Source organism: Oncorhynchus kisutch, unplaced genomic scaffold (genome assembly GCF_002021735.2).
Source record: "Oncorhynchus kisutch isolate 150728-3 unplaced genomic scaffold, Okis_V2 scaffold4043, whole genome shotgun sequence".
Classification (NCBI taxonomy): domain Eukaryota; kingdom Metazoa; phylum Chordata; class Actinopteri; order Salmoniformes; family Salmonidae; genus Oncorhynchus; species Oncorhynchus kisutch.
Genome location: NW_022265988.1, coordinates 90,353 through 109,404, shown reverse-complemented (window position 1 = coordinate 109,404; position 19,052 = coordinate 90,353). Strand labels below are relative to the sequence as shown.

The following is a 19,052-nucleotide window of genomic DNA, read 5'->3' as shown; positions in this document are numbered from 1 at the left end:
TGTTTATCGTGTGATTTGATTTATTTATTTATTAACTTTTTCTCGTGTGTTTTCAACTTTTTTCACTTATTTCAATGTATTTATGACGTGTGGTTTTTCATTATTTGCATGCCCGTGCACTTGTTTTCTGGTTTAACTTTAAAGTGTAAATGTCTCTGTCTGTCTGTGACCAAACTAACTACGTATTTATATGTTGGTGTGAGATTTTGTAAAATCTCCCAACCTCTGATACCGTGTCGGACGAATAAACCGACCTTATCAACAAACTCTCACTGCAGAATTAGACGTATATCCACGTTTCTCCCTGCTACTTTGGGGAGGGAAAAAAACCTGGATTCCAAAATTGTTCCCTTGTGTAAAGACGCTCCTTTACATCCGAGCAGCAGCAAGGGTCCCAAGACCCCTACAGCAGCCTCCAGACCCTCCGTGGGCACCCGGGTCCAGAGGGAGAGAAAGAAGGCGACCCGCTCCAAGACACCGGAAGGAGCGCCAGTCCTGCAGCTTCTGCAAACACAACGGGCAAAACTCAACGTTTCTCCCTGCTACTTCGGGGAGGAAAAAACGGAAGTGTTGTCTTGTTTTGAGACTTGTTTTCCTGACTTTAAAACGACATGCTCTAATCTAACTGTACATCTGCAGGTCTACAGGCCTAAAATAACCATTATAAGAACATTGCTATTGACATCAAGACAACTTCTGTTTTATGACGTGGTGTGCAGAGCTACTTTTGTGTCATTGTAATTTGCCGTGCTAGCTACTATTTTAGTGTTATACTTGTTTTTTTAAAGATCTAGAAATGTGGTCTCTTGTTTTTTTGTTTTGTTTTTTACTTTTCAACGTGTATGCTACTTAGATTAGAGAAGAAGGCCAAACAAATGGTTGCATACTCCAGTCATCCAAATCATAGACTGTCCTCTCTGCGGGGCCACCGGGGCTCAAGCGCTTCTGTCCCCGGGTGGAAACCACCTACAGCTCGGTCTATGTCAAGTCATAGAAGCGCTAGATCTGGTCCAGGCCGTTACTGCGCTACCCTCTAAGACCTACTAACATAGTCAACTTGTTGTTGCGAGATGGGTGGGACCAGAGCTAGAGGAGCGCTGGAGAGACTTCAGGCTGTTGTTTTGCAGACTTTCTTTGATCGTCTCTAGCGCACTGTATGCGGACAATTGTAAGAGGATTTAGGTGTGGATATTTAGCCTAAAAGTCGTTTGGAACAGGCTGACAAGTTTGTAGACTGTGTCATAGCCTGTTTATCGTGTGATTTGTTTTACTTTACTTTTTCTCGTGTGGTTTTTCATTATTTGTTGTTCTATTTGTTGTTCTTTTCAACACATTTTGGGGTTTGAGTTTTCTGTTTTAACTTTAAAGTGTAAATGTCTCTGTCTGTGATCAAACTAACTGCGTCTTTACATGTTGGTGTGAGATTTTGTAAAACCTCCCAACCTCTAATACCGCTTCGGACGAATAAACCGCCCTTATCAACAAACCCTCACTGCAGAATTCGACGTTTATCCACGTTTCCCCCTGCTACTTTGGGGAGGAAAAAAACGGAAGTGTTGTCTTGTTTTGAGACTTGTTTTCCTGACTTTAAAACGACATGCTCTAATCTAACTGCACATCTGCAGGTCTACAGGCCTAAAATAACTATTATAAGAACATTGCTATTGACATCAAGACAACTTCTGTTTTATGACGTGGTGTGCAGAGCTACTTTTGTGTCATTGTAATTTACCGTGCTAGCTACTATTTTAGTGTTATACTTGTTTTTTAAAGATCTAGAGGTGTGGCTTTTTGTTTGTTTTTGAACTTTTATAACTTACCAGTCTAAAACAGATTAGGGCACTATTTAGGAAATACAATGCCATTTGGGACACAAACATGATGTGCAGACAGGGACAACTTTTTAGGGACACCTCGCTGATAATTAAGACACACAGGAGTAGCCAATGCAGATATTATTGTTAGTATTATATAAGACATGTATAATAATAAACAAACATACTATTTAAACATAAGGTTCTGTAAAGTGAGATTAGATTTAACATTAAAGTCGTATACAGCCAATCAAATTACATCACATTTTATTCATCACATGCGCCAAATGCAACAGGTGTAGGTAGATCTTACCGTGATTTAATTACTTACAAGCCCTTAACTAAATAGGCAGTTTAAGAAATATAGTTAAGAAAATATTTACTAAATAAAAGAAACAATCAAATAAAAAGTAACAGAATACAATAACAATAAATGAGGCTATATACAGGGGATACCGGTACCGAGTCAATGTGCGGGGGTACAGGTTCAGTCAAGGTCATTTGTACATGTAGGTAGGGGTGAAGTGTCTATGCATTGATAATAAACAGCGAGTAGCAGAAGTGTAAACACAAAGGGCGGAGGGTGTGTGACTGTAAATAGTCCGGGTGGCCACGTGATTCATTGTTCAGCAGTCTTATGACTCGGGTGTAGGAGCTGTTATGGAACCTTTTGTACCTAGACTTGGCGCTCTGGTATCGCTTGCAGTGGCATGATTTGGATGCTTCAACCATTTGATGGGCCTTCCTCTCCAATCTAAGCATCATACACTGTTTCATAGAGACACGACTGACATGAGGAGATGTACAATAACCAAAGATTCACCTTAGTGATCATTTATTTTAAAATAAAGTACTTTCGTGAAATACTTGAAAGTACTACTTAAGTATTAAGTAGTTTTGGGGGTATCTGTACTTTACTTGGGCTTACGAGCGGCGCAGCGGTCTAAGGCGCTTGAAGCGTCACTACAGACACCTTGGTTCGAATCTCAACCGGTCGTGATTGGGACTCCCATAGGGTATTGCACAATTGGCCCAGCGTCGTCCGGGTTTGGCTGTCATTGTAAATACGAATTTGTTCTTAATTGACATCCCTAATCAAATGAAGGTTTTTACTTCACTACATTCCTAAAGAAAATTGTGTACTTTTTACTCCGTAGATTTTCCCTGATACCCAAAACTATTCTTCAGATTTTGAATGCTTATCGGGACACGACAGTTGTGAATTCACACACTTATCAAGAGAACATCCCTACGTGCTTCTACACCTGCATTGCTTGCTGTTTGGGGTTTTAGGCTGGGTTTCTGTACAGCACTTTGAGATATCAGCTGATGTACGAAGGGCTATATAAATACATTTGATTTGATTTGATTTACTGCATCTGATCTGGCCGACTCACTAAACACATGCTTCGTTTGTAAATGATGTCTGAGTATTGGAGTGTCAAATCAAATTGTATTTGTCACATACACATGGGTAGCAGATGTTAATGCGACTGTAGCGAAATGTTTGTCGTGTTCCTGGCTTTCTGTGAGTTAATAAAGAACAACAAAAAGGTGCCATCTGGTTTGCTTTACTTTTTTACTTTTGATACCTAAGTATATCTTAGCAATTACATTTACTTTAGATACTTAAGTATATTTTAAACCATTTACTATTAGACTTTTACTCAAGTGGTATTTTACCGGGTGACATTCAATATACTTGAGTCATTTTATATTAAGGTATCTTTTACTCAAGTATGAGAGGTGGGTGCTTTTTCCACCACTGGTTCAAGTCGGAAAAAGCCTAACTCTGGTCCAGGCCGTTGGTACACTACCCCAGGCCTGAGGATACTTGTTGCGAGATGGGTGGGCCCGGAGCTAGAGACGCGCTGAAGAGACTGTTCAGGCTGTTGTGTTGGCGACTTCCTTTAGCGTCTCTAACATACTGTATGCGGACAATTGTAAGAGGGTTTAGGAGTGGATATTTAGCTTAGAAGTCGTTTGGAACAGGCTGACTAGTTTTGTAGACTATGATGTGGTGGCAGTTAATCATCCACCCTCAATGAGTTGAATCAGCTGAGTTTGTCCGGGGCTTCAACAACAATATGTGCTGTTGGGGGACTGGAGTTGGGAAACACTGATGTAAAGAAACAGACACCGTTTCAATGTTGTCAACAGGCAATCTTTTACTCCCAAATGAACAAACTAAGTAGGGCAGCACAAGACACACAACCAGCTTTCTGGATCAGCCCAGTCCTTCTAGAATGCTCCACAATTGACAATCATCAAACCATTGTTGTTTAGGCTCCAATGACAATATGAGTCTCGTACCCTGAAATGGGCCATTAATCATCATTATCATTCTGTAAATCAAGGTTAGTGACCCAACCCTGGCCGTCTCCCGTGAATTGATGTGTGCTCAATTGCCTTGAGTGGTTTGCTATTATTCTGTAAATTGATTGTAAATAAATTGTAAATGGTCACTCAAAACCGGTTCAGGCCAATTTCACAACACAATCTCACATTCAATTCGTGCGTTTACATAATGTATTTCAGCAGATTTCGTGCGTTTTTTTGTGGCTTAATTCGTGAGAAAAGACAATATTTTAAACACGACAGCCTATATTTATATTTCTGCATTATTGAACGTTATGAATATACCTTAATGTTGTATTTATTGCATCCCGTTTTATAAATGGAGTTTGTATTGCTATATATACTGTTTTCGATTTTTCTGAGCAGACATTCTGATCAGAATTTCTGAGAAAAGACACAAATTTATGTGCGACTTAATCCGTGGGGAAAACATTTGTATTAATACCACTGCTGTTTTCTATGCTTGATTTCGTTTAATACTTTGGGATATTGGTGCACTTGTTGTAGTCAGAAAGACCCTTTTTTTCGTGAAGGCAACAGTACACGATATTCTTCATAACGCATTTCATATTTCGTGGAGCCTAAATCACACAATGTTCTTCATAATGCATTTAATACAAGTTAAACAGGTTAATGTAAAATAATGAATTATGTTGGTTGACACTTATGGCTCTTACAAGGCCGTATCATTACGATTATTACGGTGTCAAGCATGTTAGCAAGTCAGAAGTGTCCGTTTCCTAGCACCGACTAGCACTTGACTGCTGTATTATGCTGGCTTCATATTCTCCTGGGACACTAGAAAATTTGAAGTCGTAACTCCGACATGATTGTGTTCAAGTTATTTTCAAGTTGGAACAATTAATAAACCAATAGATTGCCAACAACATTTTCTCTGTTTCCCACTTGTAATTCCAATTTTGAGGGTTATTCAAGTGAAACTTCCCAGTCGGAACTAGGAATTTCCGATAACTCCGATTAGTAGGTGTGATCGACAACAGTAGGGGCTGGTTCGCGGTGTCCAGCCCCAAAACGCTTTCCCGAACATTGCGGACTGAGTTTCAGTATCCTGCTTTGTGTCCGTTCAGTCAACTAGTAGAATTATTGTCTGTGACGTAAGTGTGATGATTATTATTAAGGTTCTGGTCGTCTGAGACACCAGCAAATAGGCTATACAATAAACAAGATAACTTTAGTACTAAGAAACTAAAGTCATAATAATTAAACAATAATATAATATATATATATATACAATTATCATATGTTTGGTTGCTTTGAGACTGAGTCGTGTCTACACAATATTATTTACAACAAGCGGTTCCAATCCTTTTCAAGTAGACTAAATCTGTCTGCAAGTTGTATGTTATGGGTGATCTTTTCCATTAAATACAGTTCTTTGAGTCTACCTCTCCACTCTTCCGTAGTATGAATGTCCTCCTTTAACCAATGCTCTATAATTAACAATGTCTACACTGTATTTCTGATCAATTTGATGTTATTTTAATGTACAAAAAAATGTGCTTTTCTTTCAGAACCAACATTTCTAAATGACCCGAAAATTTTGAATGGTAGTGTAATAACTTATCTAGGATCAGCTTTCTCTCCCCAAGCCGACCAGAAAATGATGGAAAACTGACCCAAGATCAGTGCTGTACATGGGCAACTTTCAACCCAACGTAATGCAGAGCGCGTTCCAGCTCGTCAACACAATCGGCTGCAGGGGAGGCAACTTTCTGCCTTGTTCTGCATATCAAATAAATCACATTTTATTGGTCCATATTTAACAGATGTTATGGGTCCATATTTAGCAGATGTTATTGGTCCATACACATATTTAACAGATGTTATTGGTCCATATTTAACAGATGTTATTGGTCCATATTTAACATATGTTATTGGTCCATACACATATTTATCAGATGGTATTGCGGGTGTAGCGAAATGCTTGTGTTCCTCGCTCCAACAGTGCAGTAATATCTAACAATTCACAACAAAACACACAAATCGAAGTAAAATAATGTACTTAAGAAATATGTACACATTAGAACAATGCCGGGAGTGACATTTTCAAAAAATACTGTAGTATAGAATACAGCATATACATATGAGATGAGTAAAGCAGCATGTCAACATTATTACAGTGACTAGTGGCCCATTATTGAAGTGGCCAGTGATTCTAAGTCTATGTATATGGGGCAGCAGCCTCTAAGGTGCAGGGTTGAGTAACCGGGTGGGAGCCGACTAGTGATGGCTATTTACCAGTCTGATGGCCTTAAGATAGAAGCTATTTTTTTGTCTCTCGGTCCCAGCTTTGATGCACCTGTACTGACCTCGCCTTCTGGATGATAGCGGGGTGAACAGGCCGTGGTTGATGTGGTTGATGTTCTTGATGATCTTTTTGTCCTTCCTGTAACATCGGGTGCTGTAGGTGTCCTGGAGGGCAGGTAGTTTGCCCCTGGTGATGTGTTGGGCAGACAACACTACCCTCTGGAGAGTCTTGTGGTTGAGGGAAGTGCACTTGCCTAATCAGGTGGTGATACAGCCCGACAGGATGCTCTCAGGGCGGGGTTCAGACACAGGGCCACGAGCTTAATGATGAGCATGGAGGGTACTATGGTGTTGAATGCTGAGCTATAGTCAATGAACAGCATTCTTACATAGGTATTTCTCTTGTCCAGATGGGATAGGGCAGTGTGCAGTGTGATGGCGATTGCATCGTCTGTGGACCAATTGGGGTGGTATGCAAAATGTAGGGGGTCTAGGGTGTCAGGTAAGGTAGAGGTGATATAATCCTTAACTAGCCTTTCAAAGCAAAGTGAGTATCCTCAAAGCGGAGGTCCCTGTCTGCACATCATGTTTGTGTCCCAAATGGCATTGTATTTCATAAATAGTGCCCTACCTTTTGATCAGGGGCCATAGGGCTGTGGTGAAAAGTAGTGCACTATATAGGCCTGTGGTCTAAAGTAGTGCACCATATAGGACTGTGGTCTAAAGTAGTGCACCATATAGGACTGTGGTCTAAAGTAGTGCACTATATAGGGCTGTGGTCGAAAGTAGTGCACTATATAGGGCTGTGGTCTGAAGTAGTGCACTATATAGGTCTGTGGTCTAAAGTAGTGCACTATATAGGACTGTGGTCTAAAGTAGTGCACCATATAGGACTGTGGTCTAAAGTAGTGCACAATATAGGGCTGTGGTCTAAAGTAGTGCACTATATAGGCCTGTGGTCTAAAGTAGTGCACTATTTATTTATTTATTTATTTATTTATTTTACCTTTATTTAACCAGGTAGGCAAGTTGAGAACAAGTTCTCATTTACAATTGCGACCTGGCCAAGATAAAGCAAAGCAGTTCGACAGATAAAACGACACAGAGTTACACATGGAGTAAAAACAAACATACAGTCAATAATGCAGTATAAACAAGTCTATATACAATGTGAGCAAATGAGGTGAGAAGGGAGGTAAAGGCAAAAAAGGCCATGATGGCAAAGTAAATACAATATAGCAAGTAAAATACTGGAATGGTAGTTTTGCAATGGAAGAATGTGCAAAGTAGAAATAAAAAATAATGGGGTGCAAAGGAGCAAAATAAATAAATGAATTAAAATTAAATACAGTTGGGAAAGAGGTAGTTGTTTGGGCTAAATTATAGGTGGGCTATGTACAGGTGCAGTAATCTGTGAGCTGCTCTGACAGTTGGTGCTTAAAGCTAGTGAGGGAGATAAGTGTTTCCAGTTTCAGAGATTTTTGTAGTTCGTTCCAGTCATTGGCAGCAGAGAACTGGAAGGAGAGGCGGCCAAAGAAAGAATTGGTTTTGGGGGTGACTAGAGAGATATACCTGCTGGAGCGTGTGCTACAGGTGGGAGATGCTATGGTGACCAGCGAGCTGAGATAAGGGGGGACTTTACCTAGCAGGGTCTTGTAGATGACATGGAGCCAGTGGGTTTGGCGACGAGTATGAAGCGAGGGCCAGCCAACGAGAGCGTACAGGTCGCAATGGTGGGTAGTATATGGGGCTTTGGTGATAAAACGGATTGCACTGTGATAGACTGCATCCAATTTGTTGAGTAGGGTATTGGAGGCTATTTTGTAAATGACATCGCCAAAGTCGAGGATTGGTAGGATGGTCAGTTTTACAAGGGTATGTTTGGCAGCATGAGTGAAGGATGCTTTGTTGCGAAATAGGAAGCCAATTCTAGATTTAACTTTGGATTGGAGATGTTTGATATGGGTCTGGAAGGAGAGTTTACAGTCTAACCAGACACCTAAGTATTTGTAGTTGTCCACGTATTCTAAGTCAGAGCCGTCCAGAGTAGTGATGTTGGACAGGCGGGTAGGTGCAGGTAGCGATCGGTTGAAGAGCATGCATTTAGTTTTACTTGTATTTAAGAGCAATTGGAGGCCACGGAAGGAGAGTTGTATGGCATTGAAGCTTGCCTGGAGGGTTATTAACACAGTGTCCAAAGAAGGGCCGGAAGTATACAGAATGGTGTCGTCTGCGTAGAGGTGGATCAGGGACTCACCAGCAGCAAGAGCGACCTCATTGATGTATACAGAGAAGAGAGTCGGTCCAAGAATTGAACCCTGTGGCACCCCCATAGAGACTGCCAGAGGTCCGGACAGCAGACCCTCCGATTTGACACACTGAACTCTATCAGAGAAGTAGTTGGTGAACCAGGCGAGGCAATCATTTGAGAAACCAAGGCTGTCGAGTCTGCCGATGAGGATATGGTGATTGACAGAGTCGAAAGCCTTGGCCAGATCAATGAATACGGCTGCACAGTAATGTTTCTTATCGATGGCGGTTAAGATATCGTTTAGGACCTTGAGCGTGGCTGAGGTGCACCCATGACCAGCTCTGAAACCGGATTGCATAGCAGAGAAGGTATGGTGAGATTCGAAATGGTCGGTAATCTGTTTGTTGACTTGGCTTTCGAAGACCTTAGAAAGGCACGGTAGGATAGATATAGGTCTGTAGCAGTTTGGGTCAAGAGTGTCCCCCCCTTTGAAGAGGGGGATGACCGCAGCTGCTTTCCAATCTTTGGGAATCTCAGACGACACGAAAGAGAGGTTGAACAGGCTAGTAATAGGGGTGGCAACAATTTCGGCAGATAATTTTAGAAAGAAAGGGTCCAGATTGTCTAGCCCGGCTGATTTGTAGGGGTCCAGATTTTGCAGCTCTTTCAGAACATCAGCTGAATGGATTTGGGAGAAGGAGAAATGGGGAAGGCTTGGGCGAGTTGCTGTTGGGGGTGCAGTGCTGTTGTCCGGGGTAGGAGTAGCCAGGTGGAAAGCATGGCCAGCCGTAGAAAAATGCTTATTGAAATTCTCAATTATGGTGGATTTATCAGTGGTGACAGTGTTTCCTATCTTCAGTGCAGTGGGCTATACAGGGCTGTGGTCTAAAGTAGTGCACTATATAGGTCTGTAGTCTAAAGTAGTGCACTATACAGGGCTGTGGTCTAAAGTAGTGCACTATACAGGGCTGTGGTCTAAAGTAGTGCACTATACAGGGCTGTGGTCTAAAGTAGTGCACTATATAGGGCTGTGGTCTAAAGTAGTGCACTATATAGGACTGTGGTCTAAAGTAGTGCACTATATAGAGCTGTGGTTTAAAGTAGTGCACTATATAGGGCTGTGGTCTAAAGTAGTGCACTATATAGGGCATTGTCTACAGGTGGACTTTAGGTCTTAGTGGTAAAGGTGATCTTTATGCTGGGAATCTTTAGACTGGTTAGTTATTAAAGCCACATGTTTCATAGAGACACGACTGAGATGAGGAGATGAACAATAACCAAAGATTCGCCTTAGTGGTCATTTATTTTTATAGCACATTCTACAAAACACAGTAACTACATACTGTTCCAAACTGATGTCCTCAGCATTAGGAAAGGCAGAGGAGAAGAAAATAACCCTTAAGTTATACTCTTACACCGGGTGGTAGCTTTTTTATGCCAGTTAAACTGCACGTTAGAGGCTGCTGCACTATATATACAGACATGGAATCACTGGCCACTTTAATAATGGAACATGAATCACTTTAATAATGGAACTCTAGTCACTTTAATAATGGAACATGAATCACTTTAATAATGGAACTCTAGTCACTTTAATAATGGAACTCTAGTCACTTTAATAATTTAAACTCTAGTCACTTTAATAATGGAACTCTAGTCACTTTAATAATGGAACATGAATCACTTTAATAATTTAAACTCTAGTCACTTTAATAATGGAACTCTAGTCACTTTAATAATGGAACTCTAGTCACTTTAATAATGGAACATGAATCACTTGAATCAATACTGTCTCAGCCTCCAGTATTTATGCTGCAGTAGTTTGTGTCGGGGGGCTGGGGTCAGTTTGTTATATCTGGAGTACTTCTCCTGTCCTATTCGGTGTCCTGTGTGAATCTAAGTGTGCGTTCTCTAATTCTCTCCTTCTCTCTTTCTTTCACTCTCTCGGAGGACCTGAGCCCTAGGACCATGCCCCAGGACTACCTGACATGATGACTCCTTGCTGTCCCCAGTCCACCTGGCCATGCTGCTGTTCCAGTTTCAACTGACCTGAGCCCTAGGACCATGCCCCAGGACTACCTGACATGATGACTCCTTGCTGTCCCCAGTCCACCTGGCCATGCTGCTGCTCCAGTTTCAACTTCCACCTGACTGTGCTGCTGCTCCAGTTTCAACTGTTCTGCCTTATTATTATTCGACCATGCTGGTCATTTATGAACATTTGAACATCTTGGCCATGTTCTGTTATAATCTCCACCCGGCACAGCCAGAAGAGGACTGGCCACCCCACATAGCCTGGTTCCTCTCTAGGTTTCTTCCTAGGTATTGGCCTTTCTAGGGAGTTTTTCATAGCCACCGTGCTTCTACACCTGCATTGCTTGCTGTTTGGGGTTTTAGGCTGGGTTTCTGTACAGCACTTTGAGATATCAGCTGATGTACGAAGGGCTATATAAATAAATTTGATTTGATTTGATTTGATCACTTTAATAATGGAACTCTAGTCACTTTAATAATTTAAACTCTAGTCACTTTAATAATGGAAAATTAATCACTTTAATAATGGAACTCTAGTCACTTTAATAATGGAACATTATTCACTTTAATAATGGAACTCTAGTCACTTTAATAATGGAACTCTAGTCACTTTAATAATGAAACTCTAGTCACTTTAATAATGGAACATGAATCACTTTAATAATTTAAACTCTAGTCACTTTAATAATGGAACTCTAGTCACTTTAATAATGGAACTCTAGTCACTTTAATAATGGAACTCTAATCACTTTAATAATGGAACATTAATCACTTTAATAATGGAACTCTAGTCACTTTAATAATGGAACATTAATCACTTTAATAATGGAAAATGAATCACTTTAATAATGGAACTCTAGTCACTTTAATAATTTAAACTCTAGTCACTTTAATAATGGAACTCTAGTCACTTTAATAATGGAACATGAATCACTTTAATAATGGAACATGAATCACTTTAATAATGGAACATGAATCACTTTAATAATGGAACTCTAGTCACTTTAATAATTTAAACTCTAGTCACTTTAATAATGGAACTCTAGTCACTTTAATAATGGAACTCTAGTCACTTTAATAATGGAACATGAATCACTTTAATAATGGAACATGAATCACTTTAATAATGGAACTCTAGTCACTTTAATAATTTAAACTCTAGTCACTTTAATAATGGAACTCTAGTCACTTTAATAATGGAACTCTAGTCACTTTAATAATGGAACATTAATCACTTTAATAATGGAACATTAATCACTTTAATAATGGAACTCTAGTCACTTTAATAATGGAACATTAATCACTTTAATAATGGAACTCTAGTCACTTTAATAATGGAACATGAATCACTTTAATAATGGAACATGAATCACTTTAATAATGGAACATGAATCACTTTAATAATGGAACTCTAGTCACTTTAATAATTTAAACTCTAGTCACTTTAATAATGGAACTCTAGTCACTTTAATAATGGAACTCTAGTCACTTTAATAATGGAACATTAATCACTTTAATAATGGAACATTAATCACTTTAATAATGGAACTCTAGTCACTTTAATAATGGAACATGAATCACTTTAATAATGGAACTCTAGTCACTTTAATAATTTAAACTCTAGTCACTTTAATAATGGAACATTAATCACTTTAATAATGGAACATTAATCACTTTAATAATGGAACTCTAGTCACTTTAATAATGGAACATTAATCACTTTAATAATGGAACTCTAGTCACTTTAATAATGGAACTCTAGTCACTTTAATAATGGAACATGAATCACTTTAATAATGGAACTCTAGTCACTTTAATAATGGAACTCTAGTCACTTTAATAATGGAACTCTAGTCACCTTAATAATGGAACATGAATCACATTAATAATGGAACATGAATCACTTTAATAATGGAACATGAATCACTTTAATAATGGAACATGAATCACTTTAATAATGGAACAAGAATCACTTTAATAATGGAACATGAATCACTTTAATAATGGAACATGAATCACTTTAATAATGGAACATGAATCACTTTAATAATGGAACAAGAATCACTTTAATAATGGAACATGAATCACTTTAATAATGGAACATGAATCACTTTAATAATGGAACATGAATCACTTTAATAATGGAACTCTAGTCACTTTAATAATGGAACATTAATCACTTTAATAATGGAACATTAATCACTTTAATAATGGAACTCTAGTCACTTTAATAATGGAACATGAATCACTTTAATAATGTTTTCATGCTGCTTTACTCATTTCATGTATATACTATACAGCGTAGCCTAGTGGTTAGAGCTGACAAGGTACAAATCTATCGTTTCTGACCCTGAACAAGGCAGTTCCACTGTTCCTAGGCCGTCATTGAAAATAAGAATTGGTTCTTAACTGACTTGCCTAGTTTAATAAATTTTAAAAATGATATTCTACTGTATGTAAGTCAATCCCCGAGCTGACAAGGTACAAATCTGTCGTTCTGCCCCTGAACAGGCAGTTAACCCACTGTTCCTAGGCCGTCATTGAAAATAAGAATTTGTTCTTAACTGACTTTCCTAGTAAAATAAAGGTACACATTTTTTTTTACAAAAAAGCCTATTTTTTTAAATATATTTCATAATTTCATACTTTTAGATTTGTGTGTATTGTTGTGAATAGTTAGATACTACTGCACTGTTGGAGCTAGGAACACAGGCATTTCGCTACACCCACAATAACATCTGCTAAATATGTGTAAATAAAAATAAAATGTGATATACAGACCTGCATTATTATTATAACGTTGGGCCCATATAACTTCACATACTTTCAGTTCACATCTGGCTTGATACTTTGGATGGGAATGTGGTGTCATTTATCACGCAGACCTAGTTACTAATCTGTTTAAATCCTTCCTTCTTTGTCATCTTTCTTCAATTCGAGTGATTTTAACGTAACTTTATTAATCATCCCCAAAGGGAAAATCGTTATTGGTGATTGAGGTAATCATTGATCTTATATGATAACAGAAGGACTTTTGTGTAGATTGTTGCGTGTGTATTTATTTGACTGTAACTAAATTCCTCCATCTCCCCATTCCTCTGATGCCGGTATTCCCCTCCGTCCCCCATCCCTCTCTCCAAACCCCGATTACCCCAACTCCCGTCCCCGTCCCTGCCTGGACGGGTCATTTCAGTAGGATGCCTGTTTATGTAGTTTCCATTGTATGTTTTATAATATTGTCTGTTTAAGTTGTTGTTCCTTTGTCATTTCCATTGTGTTATAAAATCGTTTTGGTAGTAGTGAACAGCAAGGACGTCGAAGCATAGTAAACAGCAAGGACGTCGAAGCATAGTAAACAGCAAGGACGTCGAAGCATAGTGAACAGCAAGGACGTCGAAGCATAGTAAACAGCAAGGACGTCGAAGCATAGTAAACAGCAAGGACGTCGAAGCATAGTGAACAGCAAGGACGTCGAAGCATAGTAAACAGCAAGGACGTCGAAGCATAGTAAACAGCAAGGACGTCGAAGCATAGTGAACAGCAAGGACGTCGAAGCATAGTAAACAGCAAGGACGTCGAAGCATAGTGAACAGCAAGGAAGTTCACTGTATATAGACTTTTTTCTATTATGTTATTGACTGTACGCTTGTTTATTCCATGTGTAACTCTGTGTTGTTGTTTGTGTCGCACTGCTTTGCTTTATCTTGACCAGGTTACAGTTGTAAATGAGAACTTGTTCTCAACTGGCCAATCTGGTTAAATAAAGATGAAATAAAATAATATTAAAAAAAGAAAAAAGCAGTTTTGAATTTAACGGTTATTTTACTGATATTTTCTTATTAAAATAGGCTATTATCAAACAGCTTCCTATAACTAAGAATTAGAAGTCCTATCAATTTAGACCCTAGAATAGATTAAACAGTTATATTTGACGTTTTTAATATTGTTGAGGTGTAAAATTGTATCCCAAATAGTTGATCTTCTAAAATGACCAATTCAGCAGTTGTCCGTTTGAAACCATTTGATTGGCTGTTGTCAGGTTCCACGGACTCCGCACAACGCCATGTGGTTGGCTGGTAAACAAAACACGGACAGGTTAAAAGGTGAACGTTGTCAAATTTGCCTTCAGTTGAGTTGTCAGTTCAGACCCAACGTTCTTTATTCTGGTACATTCTGATCGTTTTCAGACACTAGTCTGTTGGGCTATAAAAAATACAAGCGGGAGAATGAACGCTATGATTTGTCAACTCCAAGACCTACCGCCTTACATGGAGTCCGAAAACAAGAGTTTCGAACCGTGGCGTGACTACCTGAAGTTAGCTGACCTAGTGCGTGAGATGCAGTTAGGTAGGTTCACCCCGGAACCGTCAACCGTTGAGGGTCATGACTCCGGGATATGGTCGACCATGGTGGAATTTGAAGAGTTTCCGCCGCGAGCCTTGCTGTTACCGATAACACCCGTGGCGACACCACCCCTATGGCACGAAATGGAACCCCTGGATTCCGAAATCGTCCTCTTGTTTGAAGACGCTCCTTTATCGCCGAGCAGCACCGAGGGTTCCGAGCCCCCTACAGCACCGTCCAGATCCCCCGCTGGCACCTGGGACCAGAGTGGGAGAAACACGCCGGAGGAGGTGCCATCACCCGGGCGCACCTGGGACCAGAGTGGGAGAAACACGCCGGAGGAGGTGCCATCACCCGAGCGCACCTGGGACCAGAGTGGGAGAAACACGCCGGAGGAGGTGCCATCACCCCAGCGCACCTGGGACCAGAGTGGGAGAAACACGCCGGAGGAGGTGCCATCACCCGGGCGCACCTGGGACCAGAGTGCGAGAAACACGCCGGAGGAGGTGCCATCACCCGAGCGCACCTGGGACCAGAGTGGGAGAAACACGCCGGAGGAGGTGCCATCACCCGGGCGCACCTGGGACCAGAGTGGGAGAAACACGCCGGAGGAGGTGCCATCACCCGAGCGCACCTGGGACCAGAGTGGGAGAAACACGCCGGAGGAGGTGCCATCACCCGAGCGCACCTGGGACCAGAGTGGGAGAAACACGCCGGAGGAGGTGCCATCACCCCAGCGCACCTGGGACCAGAGTGGGAGAAACACGCCGGAGGAGGTGCCATCACCCGAGCGCAAGTTCTGCAGCTTCTGCAAATACAACGGGCAGCCTGAGTCGGTGTTTCTGTCCCACAGCATCAAGAACCAGGATGGGGACATGATGTGCCGGTACCTGCAGCTAAGTCTTTGCCCTCTCTGCGGGGTCACCGGGGCCCAAGCCGCCACCAAGCACCATTGTCCACCATTGGTGTAAAGTAAATTACTTCTTAAGTAGTTTTTGGGGTATCTGTCCATTAATTGGGCTTCACAGTGGCACAGCGGTCTAAGGCACTGCAACTCAGTGTTTGAGGCGTCACTACAGACACCTTGTTTCGAATCCAGGTTGTATCTTAACCGGTCGTGATTGGGACTCCCATAGGGTATCGCACAATTGGCCCTGCGTCGTCCTGGTTTGGCCGTCATTGTAAATACGAATTTGTTCTTAATTGACATCCCTAATCAAATGACTGGTTTTTACTTTTACTTCACTACATTCCTAAAGAAAATGATGTACTTTTTACTCCGTAGATTTCCCTGATACCCAAAACTATTCTTCAGATTTTGAATGCTTATCGGGACACGACAATTGTGTAATTCACACACTTATCAAGAAGACTCACTAAACACATGCTTCGTTTGTAAATGATGTCTGAGTATTGGAGTGTCAAATCAAATGTTATGGGTAGCAGATGTTAATGCGACTGTAGCGAAATGTTTGTCGTGTTCCTGGCTTTCTGTGAGTTAATAAAGAACAACAAAAAGGTGCCATCTGGTTTGCTTTACTTTTTACTTTTGATACATAAGTATATCTTAGCAATTACATTTACTTTAGATACTTAAGTATATTTTAAACCATTTAGGATACTTGTTTTTTGCGAGATGGGTGGGACCGGAGCTAGAGACGCGCTGAAGAGACTGTTCAGGCTGTTGTGTTGGCGACTTCCTTTAGCGTCTCTAGCATACTGTATGCGGACAATTGTAAGAGGGTTTAGGAGTGGATATTTAGCTTTAGTTTGGAACAGGCTGACTAGTTTTGTAGACTATGATGTGGTGGCAGTTAATCATCAAGCCCTCAATGAGTTGAATCAGCTGAGTTTGTCCGGGGCTTCAACAACAATATGTGGAGTTGGGAAACACTGATGTAAAGAAACAGACACCGTTTCAATGTTGTCAACAGGCAATCTTTTACTCCCAAATGAACAAACTAAGTAGGGCAGCACAAGACACACAACCAGCTTTCTGGATCAGCCCAGTCCTTCTAGAATGCTCCACAGATGGACAATCATCAAACCATTGTTGTTTAGGCTCCAATGACAATATGAGTCTCGTACCCTGAAATGGGCCATTAATCATCATTATCATTCTGTAAATCAAGGTTAGTGACCCAACCCTGGCCGTCTCCCGTGAATTGATGTGTGCTCAATTGCCTTGAGTGGTTTGCTATTATTCTGTAAATTGATTGTAAATAAATGGTAAATGGTCACTCAAAACCGGTTCAGGCCAATTTCACAACACAATCTCACATTCAATTCGTGCATTTACATAATGTATTTCAGCAGATTTCGTGCGTTTTTTTGTGGCTTAATTCGTGAGAAAATACAATATTTTAAACACGACAGCCTATATTTATATTTCTGCATTATTGAACGTTATGAATATACCTTAATGTTGTATTTATTTCATCCCGTTTTATAAATGGAGTTTGTATTGCTATATATACTGTTTTCGATTTTTCTGAGCAGACATTCTGATCAGAATTTCTGAGAAAAGACACAAATTTATGTGCGACTTAATCCGTGGGGAAAACATTTGTATTAATACCACTGCTGTTTTCTATGTTTGATTTCGTTTAATACTTTGGGATACTGGTGCACTTGTTGTAGTCAGAAAGACCCTTTTTTTCGTGAAGGCAACAGTACACGATATTCTTCATAACGCATTTCATATTTCGTGGAGCCTAAATCACACAATGTTCTTCATAATGCATTTAATACAAGTTAAACAGGTTAATGTAAAATAATGAATTATGTTGGTTGACACTTATGGCTCTTACAAGGCCGTATCATTACGATTATTACGGTGTCAATCATGTTAGCAAGTCAGAAGTGTTCGTTTCCTAGCACATACTAGCACTTGACTGCTGTATTATGCTGGCTTCATATTCTCCTGGGACACTAGAAAATTAGAAGTCGTAACTCCGATATGATTTGTGTTTAAGTTATTTTCAAGTTGGAACCATTAATTAACCATTAGATTGCCAACAACATTTTCTCTGTTTCCCACTTGTAATTCCAAATTTGAGGGTCCCAGTCGGAACTAGGGATTTCCGATAACTCCGATTGCACGTGAACGTGGCATTAGTATGTGTGATCGACAACAGTAGGGGCTGGTTCGCGGTGTGTCCAGCCCCAAAACGCTTTCCCGAACATTGCGGACTGAGTTTCAGTATCCTACTTTGTGTCCGTTCAGTCAACTAGTAGAATTATTGTCTGTGACGTAAGTGTGATGATTATCATTAAGGTTCTGGTCGTCTGAGACACCAGCAAATAGGCTATACAATAAACAAGATAACTTTAGTACTAAGAAACTAAAGTCATAATAATTAAACAATAATATAATATATATATACAATTATCATATGTTTGGTTGCTTTGAGACTGAGTCGTGTCTACACAATATTATTTACAACAAGCGGTTCCAATCCTTTTTAAGTAGACTAAATCTGTCTGCAAGTTGTATGTTATGGGTGATCTTTTCCATTAAATACAGTTCTTTGAGTCTACCTCTCCACTCTTCCGTAGTATGAATGTCCTCCTTTAACCAGTGCTCTAATTCCTTTCTTGGCTGCAGACGAGGATATTCAACAGGTTTGGTCGGCCAACATATGTTTTATGACGAGTATATTCAACAGGTTTTGGTCGGCCAACATATGTTTTATGACGAGTATATTCAACAGGTTTTGGTCGGCCAACATATGTTTTATGACGAGGATATTCAACAGCATTTTGAAACCGTTTAGGATTTACTCCAAGTAATGGTCCTCTTTGGGCTCTCTGCCAGGGAATATTTATATACATATATGTGAATATATATTTTTTAATCAATGGCAATACTGTTTAATAAGCTTGATTTCACTTAATTTTTGTGGGTATTGTTGCGCTCATTGCAGTCATAAAACACATGTTGGCCGACCAAAACCCTTGTCGGTGATGTGCAGTCATAAAAC

The 19,052-nt window shown here is 40.1% G+C and overlaps 1 protein-coding gene across 1 annotated transcript; it reads left to right on the top strand.

The window, feature by feature from the left end:
• The first annotated feature begins 14,853 nt into the window (after positions 1 to 14,853).
• LOC116373422 (putative uncharacterized protein DDB_G0290521) lies at positions 14,854 to 16,144 on the top strand. Its single transcript, XM_031822001.1, has one exon. It carries the CDS (start codon positions 14,952 to 14,954, stop codon positions 16,038 to 16,040), a length of 1,089 nt encoding a protein of 362 aa, XP_031677861.1. The 5' UTR covers positions 14,854 to 14,951; the 3' UTR covers positions 16,041 to 16,144.
• The last annotated feature ends 2,908 nt before the right edge of the window (positions 16,145 to 19,052 follow it).

Coding starts and splice junctions, on each gene's coding strand:
- LOC116373422 (XM_031822001.1), top strand. CDS start 14,952: ATGAACGCTATGATTTGTCAACTCCAAGACCTACCGCCTTACATGGAG.